This window comes from Kogia breviceps, chromosome 8 (genome assembly GCF_026419965.1).
Source record: "Kogia breviceps isolate mKogBre1 chromosome 8, mKogBre1 haplotype 1, whole genome shotgun sequence".
In the NCBI taxonomy this organism is placed as follows: domain Eukaryota; kingdom Metazoa; phylum Chordata; class Mammalia; order Artiodactyla; family Physeteridae; genus Kogia; species Kogia breviceps.
Genome location: NC_081317.1, coordinates 1,443,391 through 1,457,438, shown reverse-complemented (window position 1 = coordinate 1,457,438; position 14,048 = coordinate 1,443,391). Strand labels below are relative to the sequence as shown.

Here is a 14,048-nt window from a genome sequence, read left to right as displayed (position 1 = left end):
GCAGAGGAGCAGCTTGGCATTTGATGGCTGGCATAGGGTGGGCGGATAAGACAAGGGACGGGGGACAAATGTGGGACTTGCCGCCCCTCTGGGACCTCGCTGCTGAAGGGAAGCCAGCGAGCGTGGGATGGGACTCCCTGACCTCTTGCTGAGCACTCGACCGACAGCCCTGTCCCCCAGCTGCAGGCCGACCTGACCCCGGGGCCCCAGCTCCCTCTGGAAGGCCAGTGTACTCGCCTCCTGCCCGGTGGGAGCCAGACACCCCGGGCACGGGAAGGCACCATCCCAAAGGATGCGGCGTGTTGCTGCAGGTGTGCGGCCCACACCCCCAACCGCTCCCGTGGCCTTCATCTGTATGTTAGAGAGAGGCTGTTATGGCTGCGCAGGGCAAAGCATCAAAAGGACTCGTAAAACTCGTCTGATGATTTGGGGTTTAAAGCGCTGGAGGTGGGCTTCCCTGGTGGCGCAGTGGTTGAGAGTCCGCCTGCCGATGCGGGGGACGCGGGTTCGTGCCCCGGTCCGGGAAGATCCCACGTGCCGCGGAGCGGCTGGGCCTGTGAGCCATGGCCGCTGAGCCTGCACGTCCGGAGCCTGTGCTCCGCAACGGGAGAGGCCACAGCGGTGAGAGGCCCGCGTACCGCAAAAAAAAATAATACATAAATAAATAATAGATAAATAAATAAAAGCGCTGGAGGTGAGTTTGGGGCATTTTATGCAGGAGGGAACAGCTGAGCCGGGAAGCTGAGGGAGACAGATCCCAGGAAAATTCCATGAGGGGTTTAACGGAGAAATAATCATTTCCTGTGAAAGATAATGACTTCTCTGGAGGCTGGTATCAAGATTTATTGGCCCAAGAGGTTACAGGGATTGGAGCCAAGGTGAGACCTTGGAGGGAGTCATCTTGAAATTGAAGTCTTGCCCCAGGTCAATATATCTGAGTGCCACAGCCCTCAGCTCCGCACACGTGACATCGGCTGAGATTAAATGCATCCAGCACCTTCGGTGGACGTACCTCCTCTGGCCGGTCGTTTTATAGCCCCAGGCTCCCTGGATCCAGCTGTCGCAGGAAGGCGAGGCCAGGGTTTTCATGAGTCCCCCTTGACCAGACTCCCTTCAAGGGCGAGGGGCCACGGGCTGAAAAACGACTCCAGGGGCACAACAGCCTGCTGGGCACCCCGGGAGGCCCTCTGTCCGGCTGCAGGCGTGGCCACACATCAAGCAGAGCCGTCAGCTCCAGCCCATAGCGACCAGACTCAAGACTATCGAATTTGAGGCAAATCTGCAGGGTTTCGATGTGGGAGATTTATGACCATGCCAGACGTGTGTGTGTAAAATACATAATGTGGCTCACACGGCCTCGTAAAGCCAAAAGGGTCAGCAATAAATAGAAAAAAATAAAAAATTACAGACTAATTTGTCAGAAAACTAATAGGAAATCAATAAGAAAGCTGTAGTTCAAAATTTGTTTTGAAATTGTGTACTTGGAGAATGAACACACATTTTCCCCCATGGACCCAAACTTCTTCTGTGCTCTGAGGTGGGCTTGGGAATATCGGGGGGGGGAATCAGCATGAACTCTCGTAGCTGGTGCCTCCCGGGACTGTGACCCTGTTCTCAGCGAGTTGGAGGTATGATGGAGGCAGGGCTGGTGAGCCGATCCACCCAGACCTGATAGTCGGCCCCAGTCGGCCCCAGTCGGCTGGTGAAGTGCTGTAGGGGGCTCCTGCCTTCACGCAAGGACCCTGCAGTATTCTATGGGGTCTGAGAGGCAGCCCCTGGGAGCTTTGCCAGACCCGCTTTGGAGCTGCCACCCACTCAAAACTACAAGCATATGAAAGTCTGGGTCTCCCCAGGGCCCACAAAGGTAGTTAAGTGAATGAGTCCCTCTCCTAAAGCTGGATCACAGCAGCAGGACATTTTAAGCCAACACACCATTTGCTGGATTCCCCGTCAAGCAGGTATTTTCCAATTTGAGAATTGTAGATGGAGAATGGATGGATGGATGATAGATATAGTTGATATAAGTAGATGACTGATAGATGATATAAATGATAGATGATAGATAACTAAATAGATGACAGATGAGTGATCATTGATATAGATGACAGACAGGCAGAGAGATTGCTGTAGGACATTGGAAGTAACTTTCAAGAGATCCAAGCACAGTATAAGTGAGCCCCGTCTCAAGCAATCCTAACCACGTCAGAAGTTAGAAGCAGATCTGAAAGCTGCTTCCCTGTATAAAAGAACTGATTGTTGGGCTCATTGAAAAACCACTTTTCCGAGTGCACAGACGATACAATCCAGGTCACAAATATTGAAAATACTGAAATGAGCGACCCCCCCATCAGGACAAATATGTTGAGAAGATACTGTAGTGGTTTCTAGTGAATTCCCTGGAGCACCAGCTCAGATGTGCTCTCATGTTAGAACCAACACACACTCTATCCAGATTTCTGCTCGTCCTGGGGAAGGCGGGGCACGGGCCCCCACCGTGGCCTCAGACAACACCCACGGAACTGGCAGACAGGATACCAGGGCCGGCCGCTGTCCAAGTCTGTGCCCTGGAGCCTGTGCTTCTGCAGGGCTGCTCTGGGTGACGGGTGGGCTGCCGGGACCCCTCAGAGCCCATCAGCGGCTTGTGGGATGGCTGCTGTGGGTAGAGGTCGGTGCTGCGGTGGCCTGTCCTTCAGCCCGTGAAGGTCAGCTGCCCCGGTCCTTACCCCGAGCCAGTCCCAGAGCCACCCTGCCCGGCCTACTGAGGCCCCCGTGCCCGAGGGCCTGCACACAGCGGTCTCAGCTTGTCCTCCCAGCTCAGCCTCTCCCCACTTCCTTCCCACAGGAAATCATCTTTATGCTTGAATCAACATTAACTTCCTGGCCGCCTGCCCGAGTCTCGTGCTGAGAGAGGCAGGCACTCTTGTCAAGGGACACCTGGAGGCCTGTGTGGCCCGAGGGACGTCCCTGTAGGAGCACCTCGTGCAGGGGCCCACATGCCAAAGCCCTTGGAACCCTCCGGGGCCTCGCTGCATCGCAGAGGGCTCATTCGATGGCCAGCCAGGCAACAGGCTTTTGTTTCTTCCACGAGGTGCCCTGAGCACCCTCAGGGAGGCCAGGGCCCACCCCCCCCCAAAGGACGGGCCGGAGGGTTGGCTGGCCACAGGTGAAGGGACCTTCTGCCCCTGAGCTGCCACCTCCTCTGATCCGCACACAGGGGACATACACTGATCTCCCGGCCCCAAGTAATTGGCTCGACACCATGGAGGCGCCAGGCCCTTGGCCTTCACGAGTCAGAAGCAGGCAAACGTCTCCATGGATGGCTTCCCAAAGAGGCAAAGCTGAGGAGCGTGTCAGTGCAGGCGTGACCCCAGACTCAGCACCTGGCCTCCCCGACCCACCAAAGCCTCTCTCTTGGCCTTTGCTAAGGCCCACGGCACCCTGTCCTGGCACGTGGCCTCCAAGCTCATCCGTGGGAGCTGCTCCTTGCCCGGCTCCTTGGGACCGTCTCCCTCAAGGCCGTGAACCCTGCCTTTCTTGGCCAACCAGCTCTGGACGCACCTGCACATCCTTTCACCTTAATCTCTCTGGGTCAGAGCCAATTTGCAGTTGACGTCCAGTCGATGGCCCTGTATCAGATGGCCATCCGCAGGTGAGTGCGCTGCATGGTGGCCCTGCCCGGGGCAAGTCCAGCCTCCCCTCCCCCCCTTCCCCCCGGGCTCCCCCACCTCCGGGCCTGGAGCACCTTCCAGCCACCGGGGGTCTGGTTCCTCCTCCAGGGCCCGGCCAGGGCCGCCGAGTTCAGGAAACCCACTTTGCCGCCGCCCCGCCCTCCACCCGACCCCTCCAGAGACCCCTTCCATCCTGGCTCACGGATGTTTTTACAAGGGACTCGCACATTCCCACAAAGCAGCCGGGCGACAAGCGTTTCCCGGCCAGAGGCCGAGCCCCCAGGCCAGGTGAGAGCACCCACGTGAGGCAGCCTGCCCCGGGCCTGAAGCTCCTGCCGCAGGAGGGCCGCGGGCCTCTGCAAGGAGCGGATGTCCTTCTGATGCTGCAGGAGAAGCTTCCTCTCTTGGTGGGAGAACAGGTGGATGTTCCGCAGGTACCGGATCTCCGGCTGAAGCAGCCGGAGGAGAAAACAGCAGCGTGACCCCCCCCCCACCCCGGCCCGGCACATGCTGCACGGGTAGGAGTGTCGGAGGGAAAGCCCAGCTCTGGCACTGTGCGGTGACCCTCTCTGTGCCCCTCCAGAGGCCCCTGCCCTTCTCACCCTGCTCAGCCGGGAGGCCCCACGCACTTTGGCCCTCTCTTGGGCTTGGCCAACAGGAGACTCCGGCAGGAGGCAAGGCGGGCGTTCCCCGGGCGCCCCCAAGCGAGGCTGGCACAGGCTGGCTACACGCCTGCCCTAACCCCAACAGCCCTCCCTCGCCAGGTGCTGGGCTCTGTCCCTTTGCTGAACCGCCCCTGGCTCGACCCTGCTGTGTCTCTGACGGCACACCCCTGGGCAGAGCCTCCCTGCCAGGAGCACGCCCCCCGTGGGAGGTGACAGCCGTCACAGGTCAGAGGAGGAAACCGAGGGTCAGCTGGGCTGGGTCCCTCGCCCCACTAGTCAGAGGTCCAGACCCAGAGTCTGCCAGTGTCTCCTCCTGCAACACAGGACCCCAGGGTCACCACCTCATTTGATAACTGGACCCTTTCTGAGCCCTCTTTGCAGTTCCCTGCCCACCTCCCGTTGCCCCCTCTGCCTGGAACGCCCCACGCCTGCCACCCCACCTCCCTGGTCCACACAAGTCATCTAGGATGGAGGTCAAGTCCACCACCACCCCTCACTTCCCAGCTGAGGGTCCCCAAGCGAGGCCAGCCCCAGCCCCAGTTGCTTCATCTGTATAAAGAGCATGACCAGCAACCTCTACCCCACGGAGTGTCAGGAAACCGAAAGGAAAGGACACCACTGCAGTGGCCCCTGACCCCATTTTCCAGTTGGGGAAACTGGGCTCAGAGCAGCTGGGAATCCCCTCTGAGGTCAGGCACACGCAGCCCGGGCAGTGCTGGCTGTGCCAGCCTCTCGGCAGCCCCACGAAACACACGCTGCTGTAGATTTCCCATAATGAGGCTTGGAGAGGCCCAGGCACTGCGCTCACATTCCCGGCCCCAGTAGGGCAGCAGGACCCCCTCGGTGTTGGCCCGGGGGGATCCAGCCCTTACCCGCTCCCGCTCAAGGTTGCTGAGGGCCTCTGGTGCTGCTTCTCTGCCGCGGCCACAGCGCTGCATAGCTGCTGGTGCTGTTCAGATACCTGGAGAGGAGATGGACTGACTGCTGACCTTGGGTCCGCCAAGCAGGTGTGAAAACCGCAGGCCTGGCGAGGTCTGGCGGTCCACGTGGACCTGGCATGCCCTCTTCCCACAGCAGGACACTGGGAGGAGGCGGCCTTGAGTGGGCAGGCGGGGAGCCCCGGGTGGTCCGAGGGCCCCAGGCCAGCTGTCAGTTTTCCCAACCCTCGCGAGCACCTTTGGGCCTGAGAGAGGAAGGGAGGGCAGAGCCTCCCACCCTGGTGCCCCCGCCCAGCCAGAGGGCCCTTTGGGGATGGAGGGGGCAGCCATCATGGAATAGAAGACCCACAGCCTGGCATGATCGTAAACGCCGGTGATCTTAACTGGAGGGACCTATTCGGAGACCAATACGGGAATATCAAGAAGCTTTAAAAAAAATGCTTCCTCACTGACGACGATTCCACTTCCAGGAATTTACCTTAAGGAAATCGCCTCTGGGATGGTCACATCTCACGACGCAAAGTTGGAGACACGCCCGGAGGTCCAGCTACAGGGGCTGGCTAGGGCGATTGTGTTGTCTCTACGAAAACTCAAGTTACAAACGATATGTGCGTCTGTTTCCAATGCTGTTTAAAATAGACATGTGTGCATTTGCATGAACAAGAGCTGTCAAGACAGACTGGAAAATGAGCAGAGATTATCTCACAGAGGTGGGATTATGTGGGTGGTTTTACTGTCTCTGTATCCACTTTTCGGTACTTCCCGTCTTATCTAACTTTCTGGAAAAGCCCGTCAGCGTACGCAGCAGCCCTTTGCCCCGAGTACCGGGGCGAGGACCGCGGGCGGGGCCGGCGCGGCGCGCATGCGCTCACCCTCGCCGACGCTCCAGCCGGGCCAGCTCGGCGTGCGTCTTCTCTTCGAGCGCCTTCTCGCGCAGGCGCAGTAGCGCGGCCTGGTGCTGCGCGCGCAGCTCCTCTTCCCGCAGGCTCTGCTCCAGCGTCTGGAGCGTGAAGTGGCTGAACTGTGCGGGCGTCACGCTCTGAGGCCTCGTCTGGCTCCACTACGGTGGGGCAGACGACCGGGCTGCGTCGCCACCTCTGAGCGTCCAGGCTCAGGGAGGAGGCTGCCGCCTCCAGGGAGCCTTCCCGGCCTGGCTGCCTCATTCTTCGCCATGTCACGCCCCCCTTCCCGGGGCAGGGTACCACCCCGCCTCCCGACTGTTGGCTCCCGAAGGCAGGGCGGGGTTCTCTTCCTCTTGGCCCGGCGCCCAAGCCAGGCCCTTGTTTGTGCTCTAGAAGGGTCAGGAAAGGCTGCGCCACCCTCCCTGAAATGTGCAACCAGCACTGTCCCGGCCAGCCCAGCCCAGCCTGAAACACCTGTTGAAATGCCTGCCCGTCACCTGCCACCGCAGGCGTGAGGAAGGGGCTTGAGCAGATGTCAGTTGGAAGGGTGGGTGGTACCCACGGCAGGGAGAGCCTCCCTCAGCCCAGGACCTGCAGTGGAGGCCCCTGGGTACAGGCTCTAGGAGTGGTGGGCCTCAACACCTGATGGCCCCAGGCAGCTGAGGGAGGATTGGGTCTGATACCCAGTGCCAGTGCCACCACTGGGTCCCACTTGCGTGCCCCTCCCCCAGGGACCTCTCCTGTACCTGGAGGATGGGCTTGTCCCAAGGGTAGAGCCTGGTCAAGGGCAGCTGGGAGGGGGTCTGGTCTGGTTTCCGTTCCTGCACAGGCTCTGAGGACAGAAAGCAGGCGTGGTCGGGTCACGTAGGGGCTCCAGGGGCCTTTTTTTACAAGAGGACCTCACAGAGCTAGGATGTCTGGGCCGCCTAATGCCCACCCTCCACCCACACATAACCTTCACGCCAAATCTTCAAGAGGCCATGAAACAGAGCAGGACCCTATGGTCCTTCCCCACCATGTCCTTGGCCTGCCTTTTGTCTGTAGAAAAACTTTTGTCAAAGAATAAATTTAATCAGAGAAGTGAGAAAATGTGGAAGCAAAGGAAAGTAGTAGTCAAACAGGACAAAATAATAATAGTTTAGTCATTAAACAAAGTCGAGGACTTTTAGTTCCTCCTCAAGGGCTATAGATCATATTCTGAGCCGTATCCTGTGAGCTGTCTTACAGATACTGAAACCCCCACCGGGTGGAAGAAGTTAAGTACATGATGACCAGGCTGTAGCCATGACATAAGCTGCCGCAATCCTGAGAACTGGCCTCAAGGAAATGGGAACAAACCGACCCTGGAACTGAAGACTAACTGTACTTAAAACAATCAAGGGCTTCCCTGGTGGTGCAGTGGTTGAGAATCTGCCTGCCAATGCAGGGGATACGGGTTTGAGCCCTGGTCTGGGAGGATCCCACATGCCACGGAGCAGCTGGGCCCGTGCGCCACAACTACTGAGCCTGTGCTCTAGAGCCCGTGCGCCACAACAAGAGAAGCCACTGCAGTGAGAGGCCCGCGTGCTGCAGCGAAGAGTGGCCCCCATTTGCCGCAACTAAGAGAGGGCCTGTGCTGAGCAACAGGGACCCAACGTAGCCAAAAAAAAAAAAGAAAAAGAAAAAGCAATTAAGATGATGCTGATCAGACCACCACGTGAGTAATTTCAAGGTGATTATCGGAGCTGGCTGTGCTGCTCTGCACGTAGCCCCCTCCCTCCGCCTACCCCTGAAACTCCCCTTTATAAGCTCTTTCCCTTTGGGATTTCCCTGGCGGTCTAGTGGTTAAGACTCTGCACTCCTACTGCAGGGGGAACGGGGTTCAATCCTGGTCTGGGTAAGATCCACGTGCCATGCGGTGTGGCCAAAAAAAAAAGCTCTTGTCCCTTGATAGGCAATGGGGAGTTGGCCTTTGGACATGAGTCTGCCTTCTCCCCCCAGTTGCTGACCTTCGGGATAAAACAACCTTTCCTTTCTGCCAACACTTGTCTCTCGAGTATTGTCTTTTTTTTTTTTTAAAGAAGATGTTGGGGGGTAGGAATTTATTGATTGATTTATTTATTTTTGCTGTGTTGGGTCTTCGTTTCTGTGCGAGGGCTTCCTCTAGTTGTGGCAAGCGGGGGCCACTCTTCATTGCGGTGCACGGGCCTCTCTTGTTGCGGAGCACAGGCTCCAGATGCGCAGGCTCAGTGGTTGTGGCTCACGGGCCCAGTTGCTCCACGGCACGTGGGATCTTCCCAGACCAGGGCTCGAACCCGTGTCCCCTGCATTAGCAGTCAGATTCTCAACCACTGCGCCACCAGGGAAGCCCTCGAGTATTGTCTTTTGAGGGGTAAGCAGTATGAGCTTGGACTTGGTAACAAAAGAATTTGTCTCCAACAGACCAGCACTCCCTGAAATGTTAAAGGAGGTCCTTCAGGCAGAAGGAAAATGATGCCAGAGATGGAAATCTGGGTGACCACAAGGAATGCAGGGCACCAGAAATGGAAAAAAAATATATATGCATATAGACACACACGTATACATATACATACACATATGCGTATACATACGTGTGTATATATACGTATAGATAAATATACTGATTATAAACTTTAAAAGATTGTTGAGTGTTTAAAACAATAACAGTTGGGCTTCCCTGGTGGCGCAGTGGTTGAGAATCCGCCTGCCGATGCAGGGGTCACGGGTTCGTGCCCTGGTACGGGAAGATGCCACATGCCGCGGAGCAACTAAGCCCGTGAGCCATGGCCGCTGAGCCTGCGCGTCCGGAGCCTGTGCTCCGCAACGGGAGAGGCCGCAGCAGTGAGAGGCCCGCATACCACAAAAAAAAATAAAATAAAAATAAAAAAATAAAACAATAACAGTGTATTGTGCAATTATAAAATAAAGTAAAATGCATGTCCACAATAGCCTAAAGTCCAGAAAAAAAAGAAATGGAGGGCTGTAAGGGCCTCCTACACTCGGTGAGCTGGTGGAATGTCACGTGAAGGTGGACCACAGGTACCACTGTAAATCCTAATGCAACCACTAAGGTAAGTTATAGCTCATAAGCCATCAGCAGAGAAAAATGGAATCATAAAAACAAACAAACAAAAACTTGAGGGGAAAGAAAAAGAAGGACAGTTGAGACAAAAGAAAATAGCAAGATGATAGACTCAGAGCCTAACAATACTGATACTTCTGTTAAACAGAAATAGCTAAGCATTCCGGTTTAAAGGCGGAGATTGCCGGATTGGATAAGACAGAGAGCAAGAGCCAACGAGGTGCTGCCTCCAAGAAACACACCTGAGATACAGAACCACACCTCAGTGAAGAGTGGAAGGATGGAAAGGCTAGACCAGCCAGCGCTAGTTACGGGGAAGGTGGAGTGGCTGGATCGGTAGCAGACACAGCAGGCTGCAGAGCAGGGCGGGTCACTGGGGACAGAGAGGGTTGTTCCGTAAGGAGAGACTTTTAAAGGAATCAGTTCCCCAAGAGCGCAGGACAATCCTACCTGTTGATGTGCCTAATACCAGAGTGTCTTTTCGAGAGCACGTGAAACATCCACCAAGATACACCCACATCTCAACATATTTAGGCTCATACGACCACAAGGAAATTGAACTGGAAGTCAATCGCAGGAGCAAAGGCTCACAGGGAAGTGACGCGCCCGGCTGCGGGCGCGCTCACCTCGTCTGCCCCCACCGGCTCAGCCAGGGCTCCAACTCCCAGAGGTTTTGCTGCGCTGTCCCTACAACCTGCATATAAGGGACCCCTATTTGCCAACACAAAATGCACTAAGGGGAGCTGAGCCGGATATTCACGGGGCCAGCACTTGAGAGGCCTCGGGGAAACCCTCTCACAGGGACGGATGTGGGTGTATTGGCAAACCTGGGAAGAGGGTGGGGTTGCCTGTTCCCCAAGGGGCAGGGACAGGTAAGCAGGACTTGGGGGAGATGGTGACGGCCACCCCGCAGGTCTGCCCAGAGCAGGGCAGACGACCCACCCGCACTCCTCCTTACTCGGCCACGGCCCCGCTGTTGGGCTGTTTCACCGCGTGTCTAACGGAGAGCTTTCTCGCTGTCATCCAGGCTCACTGCCCGCAGGTTTGGGTGGGTGGGGATGGTGGCCCGTGCTTGCCCTCGGGAGCAGGAGGCAGTGCTGCCCGACGGTCAACCACACGGTCCCGGCATCAGACACACTTAGTTTCAAACCCCAGGTCCACGCTCCCCACGTGGCCGTGGGCAGGTCGCCCCATCACTGGGCCTCTCTGTTGGGTGCCTGACCCAGCCGCCCCCTCGGGGCCCACGTGGGGAGTGCGCTGTGCCGGCTGCTGCCTGGCTGGCTCTGAGGGCTCTCACTCGAGAGGGCGTGGCCACGTCTCCGCCCGTCACACTGTCTGCCTGAGACCCCCCCGCCCCCCGGCCCCCTTCCACGCTGGGAGGGGGCCACACCTGGGTCTGGCTGTCACGGTGCTCCCAGAGGTCTTCAGCTCCGGGTCCACACACACCTGTGGCTGCGCCAGCTCCAGGGCCATTCCTGGCCTGGCCTGGGTCGGGCGTTTCTCCATCAGCCGCCGGGAGGGCAGGAAGATGGTGCGTGCTGTGGCGCGGGGACCAGGCAGCCTCACAAGCAGTGGGCCAGGCGGGGTCCCAGGGAAGCGCCCAAGGCCGGGCAAGTCTCCAACCTCAGGGGCCTCGTTTGTCCATGCTCCATGGGCGGCCGACAGACCCTCCCTGCCCCCCAGAGAGGGCTGGACGTGGCAGGGGTGGGGGTTGGGTGGCAGGTGCCCAGCAGACAGAGAGCACGGCTAGGCCTGGAGCGCCGCCTGGGGGATGGGGCGCAGGGGGGTGCAGTGCGGCCTCACGGACACCTGGGAAGGAAACCACAGCTCTGCCTTCCGCTGCTGTGGCCACTGTTACTCGGCAGGTGGGATGCTGGCAACAGGCGGAAGGGGAAGGAGGAGAGGGAAGCGGGCCCAGGTGTGCACACAGACACACGTGCGCACACACACGTACATAAGCACGCACGCGCTGCCCGGGGTTTGGCTGCCCTCCTGGGAAGGCCTCCCTAAATGTTCTGTGAACACATCCCATGAACGGTCCCTGGACCAATGACCCAGAGAAGAAAGAGTCACTTCCCAGAAGGGTCGTCACACATATCCTGTCCCCTCGTCGGGGCTGGGTACCATCTTCCCCTTCGCGGGGCGCTGCTGGGCCGGGGGGCGGGGCAGAGGCGGGCTCGGAGAGGCGGCCCCTTCCCTTCTGGGGCAGACCCCCCCCCTCGGGACCCTCACACCTCAGCTCCTGAGCTCAATGGGGAGCCCGAAGCTCAGGTGCCCACAAGCCCGGGACACGGGCAGGTGGGAGGCCCAGGCTGTCATCTGTCGCCCCAGCCGGGGGTCCCCAGGACACTAGTGGAAAACAAGTCCTGTTTCTGCTGTAAAATGGGCGTCCTCTTGAGCCCATCCTCCAGCCTCTGCGGGCAGCCGTGCTCTGCCCTCCTCGGCACACCCTCCCCAGCCTGACCCGTGCTTTCCACCAGCCTCCCAGAGGCGTGGCCGGGCAGCAGGGGCAGTGCTGCCCCTTGGCAGGGAGTGGGGCCAGCCCGTGGCAGCCCCGGAAGGGTCGGCCGGCTGACTCAGCCCAGGTATCAAGAGCGGCTCCCCAGGGCCTCTGCGTCTCCCAGACCTGCAGCCCCGCCTGCTGCCGCAGAGGGGCCAGCGCCTGTTCCTGCTTCCACCGGTCCAGCTGCGGGAGGGCCCAGCCTCAGCGCTCCCCGGGCCCCCCGCCTGCTGCCCCCCGCGGCTCCCTGGCAAGTCCTCGGCTCAGAGGGCAGGCGGTGCCACCTCCAAGAACCGGAGCCTTTTCGGAGGGTCCCCCCGAAGGACCCCTCCGTCCAGCCCACCACCGTGCTCCCCTGCCTGCAGCCTCCCCCCTCGGCTGGGCCAGTCCCAGGGCTTCCTCCCTCTCCAGGCTCTCCTCCCTCCCTCTCATTTCTGCAGTTCCCCGCCTGGGGCCTCTGTCGCTCGGCCAACCCCCGAACAGAAGGGGCCTAAAGGTGCCACACCTGCCGGGACTCCAGAAAGCTCGGGGGCTTCTGCCCGATGCCGGACAGCAGACCTGCAGAAACCACGGAAAGGGGCGGCTGAGCGGCGGGCCCTCGCTCAGCCTCAGCGCTGGGCCTGCAAGGAGACACGCTGCGGAGGCTCCCTTCCCCGCACCTCCAGGGAGGGTGGGCAGGCCTGCAGCCTGCGAGGGAGGGAGACGGAGGCTGCCGCGTCGCCCCACCCTCCCAGGTGGGGAGGGGCTCGCCCCGCCTGACCCTTGGCCACACTCCTCTGGGAGCAGGGACCCCAGTCTGCCGACACGTGACCAGGGCCAAGAACACAGGCTTTGCTGCCAGACGGGCCTCAGCTCACCACGCATCCGCTGGGTGACCTGGAACAAAGCGCTAGCCCATCAGAGCCTCCACGGGGACACCCCTGTAGTGAGGTGATCTAACACCTGCTCAGCGGGGGTCGCCCTTACGGTTGCCCTAATCACGATCACAGCCCAGTGGGTACGCGGTGACACAGGCAGAGGGTCACAGCCCAAGGCCTCCCTGGGGTCTCTGGGACTGTCCAGAGTGCGGTGCGGGCACAGAAACCTCAGGCCCCCCAAGGGCGGCCGAGGGCTTCTGTTCCCCTTTGGTGGCTCCGAGGACCCATCCTGGCCCTGCGGAGGCTGCCTAGGTCGAGGCGGGGGTGGGGGGTGACTCCACAGTCAGAGGGTGGGGCGGCCGGCGGGCTCCCTCCTCGCCCCGCCCTCCATCTTCTCTGCCGGCCCCAGCGACAGCCGTCAGAGGAGGGCACGCGGGACGGCCACTCCCTCCCGGTGGCTCTTGGACAAGCTCCTGGGTCGTCACTGGCCAGTGTGCCGAGAGGGTAGCTTCCTCCCGGCTGTGCCCTCCTCCCCAGAACAGAGTGGCTCAGCTTTCCACACTAGAGCGGCCAAAGAGCTGCGAACGATGGCTAAACGTGTTCCTGGGCGTTTCCACGGCCGCTGAGCAAACTCTGCACCGCCGAGCCCAGGGCAGGGGCGGGGGCTCTGGCCGCCTAACGTGCTGGACACTGGGGGTGATGCCTGGCGTGCTCTCCCTGCTCCCAGCCGACTGGCCACGTCGGGAAAGGAAGACACTCTGCAGAATTCCTTTTTTTTTTTTTTTTTTTTGTGGTATGCGGGCCTCTCACTGTTGTGGCCTCTCCCATTGCGGAGCACAGGCTCTGGACGCACAGGCTCAGCGGCCATGGCTCACGGGCCCAGCCGCTCCGCGGCATGTGGGATCTTCCCAGACCGGGGCACGAACCCGTGTCCCCTGCATCGGCAGGCGGATTCTCAACCACTGCGCCACCAGGGAAGCCCTGCAGAATTCCTTTAAGGTGTCTGTTCTGAGCTGCAGTTCCCTGGAGAAGGGAAAACTCCTCCTTGCTTTTGTCTGTGGCCCTCGAGAGAGAGGGTGAAGCCGGAGAAGGTGCCCGGTCCCGCGCCGCGTTTCCGCTGACCCTGCTCCAGGGGCCCAGGAGCCTCGGAGACCCGAGGCCCCCAGCGCTTCAGCCCACGGAGGGGAGTCCGTGGTCACCTGTGGCCAGGCTGGCACCCCCGACAGGTCAGCAGGGAGACACGGCTGCGTGTCCCTGAGCTCTGAGCTGTGTGACCCAGGAGGAAGCACGCCGTCCCCGAGGTGGGCGTGGCCCTGGCTGGCCAAGCAGCTGGCGGTCACCGTGCTGAGCAGAGGATGGCACCGGCCTTGCTCCCCAACTCCTGACGACAATCGGGGAGGAGCCCCAAGAATCCAGCACGACCTGCCCCCCAGGAG

The 14,048-nt window shown here is 59.9% G+C and overlaps 1 protein-coding gene across 1 annotated transcript in view; it reads right to left on the bottom strand.

Moving 5' to 3' along the window:
• Positions 1–3,631: 3,631 nt before the first annotated feature.
• The window catches only part of CCDC187 (coiled-coil domain containing 187), a 38,193-nt gene continuing 27,776 nt past the window's right edge, over positions 3,632–14,048 (bottom strand). Inside the window, 9 exon segments of the mRNA XM_067040139.1 lie at positions 3,632–4,117; positions 5,206–5,287; positions 6,144–6,331; positions 6,920–7,005; positions 9,498–9,628; positions 10,646–10,944; positions 11,720–11,941; positions 12,261–12,313; positions 12,613–12,631. Of these exon segments, the coding sequence (XP_066896240.1) occupies positions 3,632–4,117; positions 5,206–5,287; positions 6,144–6,331; positions 6,920–7,005; positions 9,498–9,628; positions 10,646–10,944; positions 11,720–11,941; positions 12,261–12,313; positions 12,613–12,631 (1,566 nt within the window).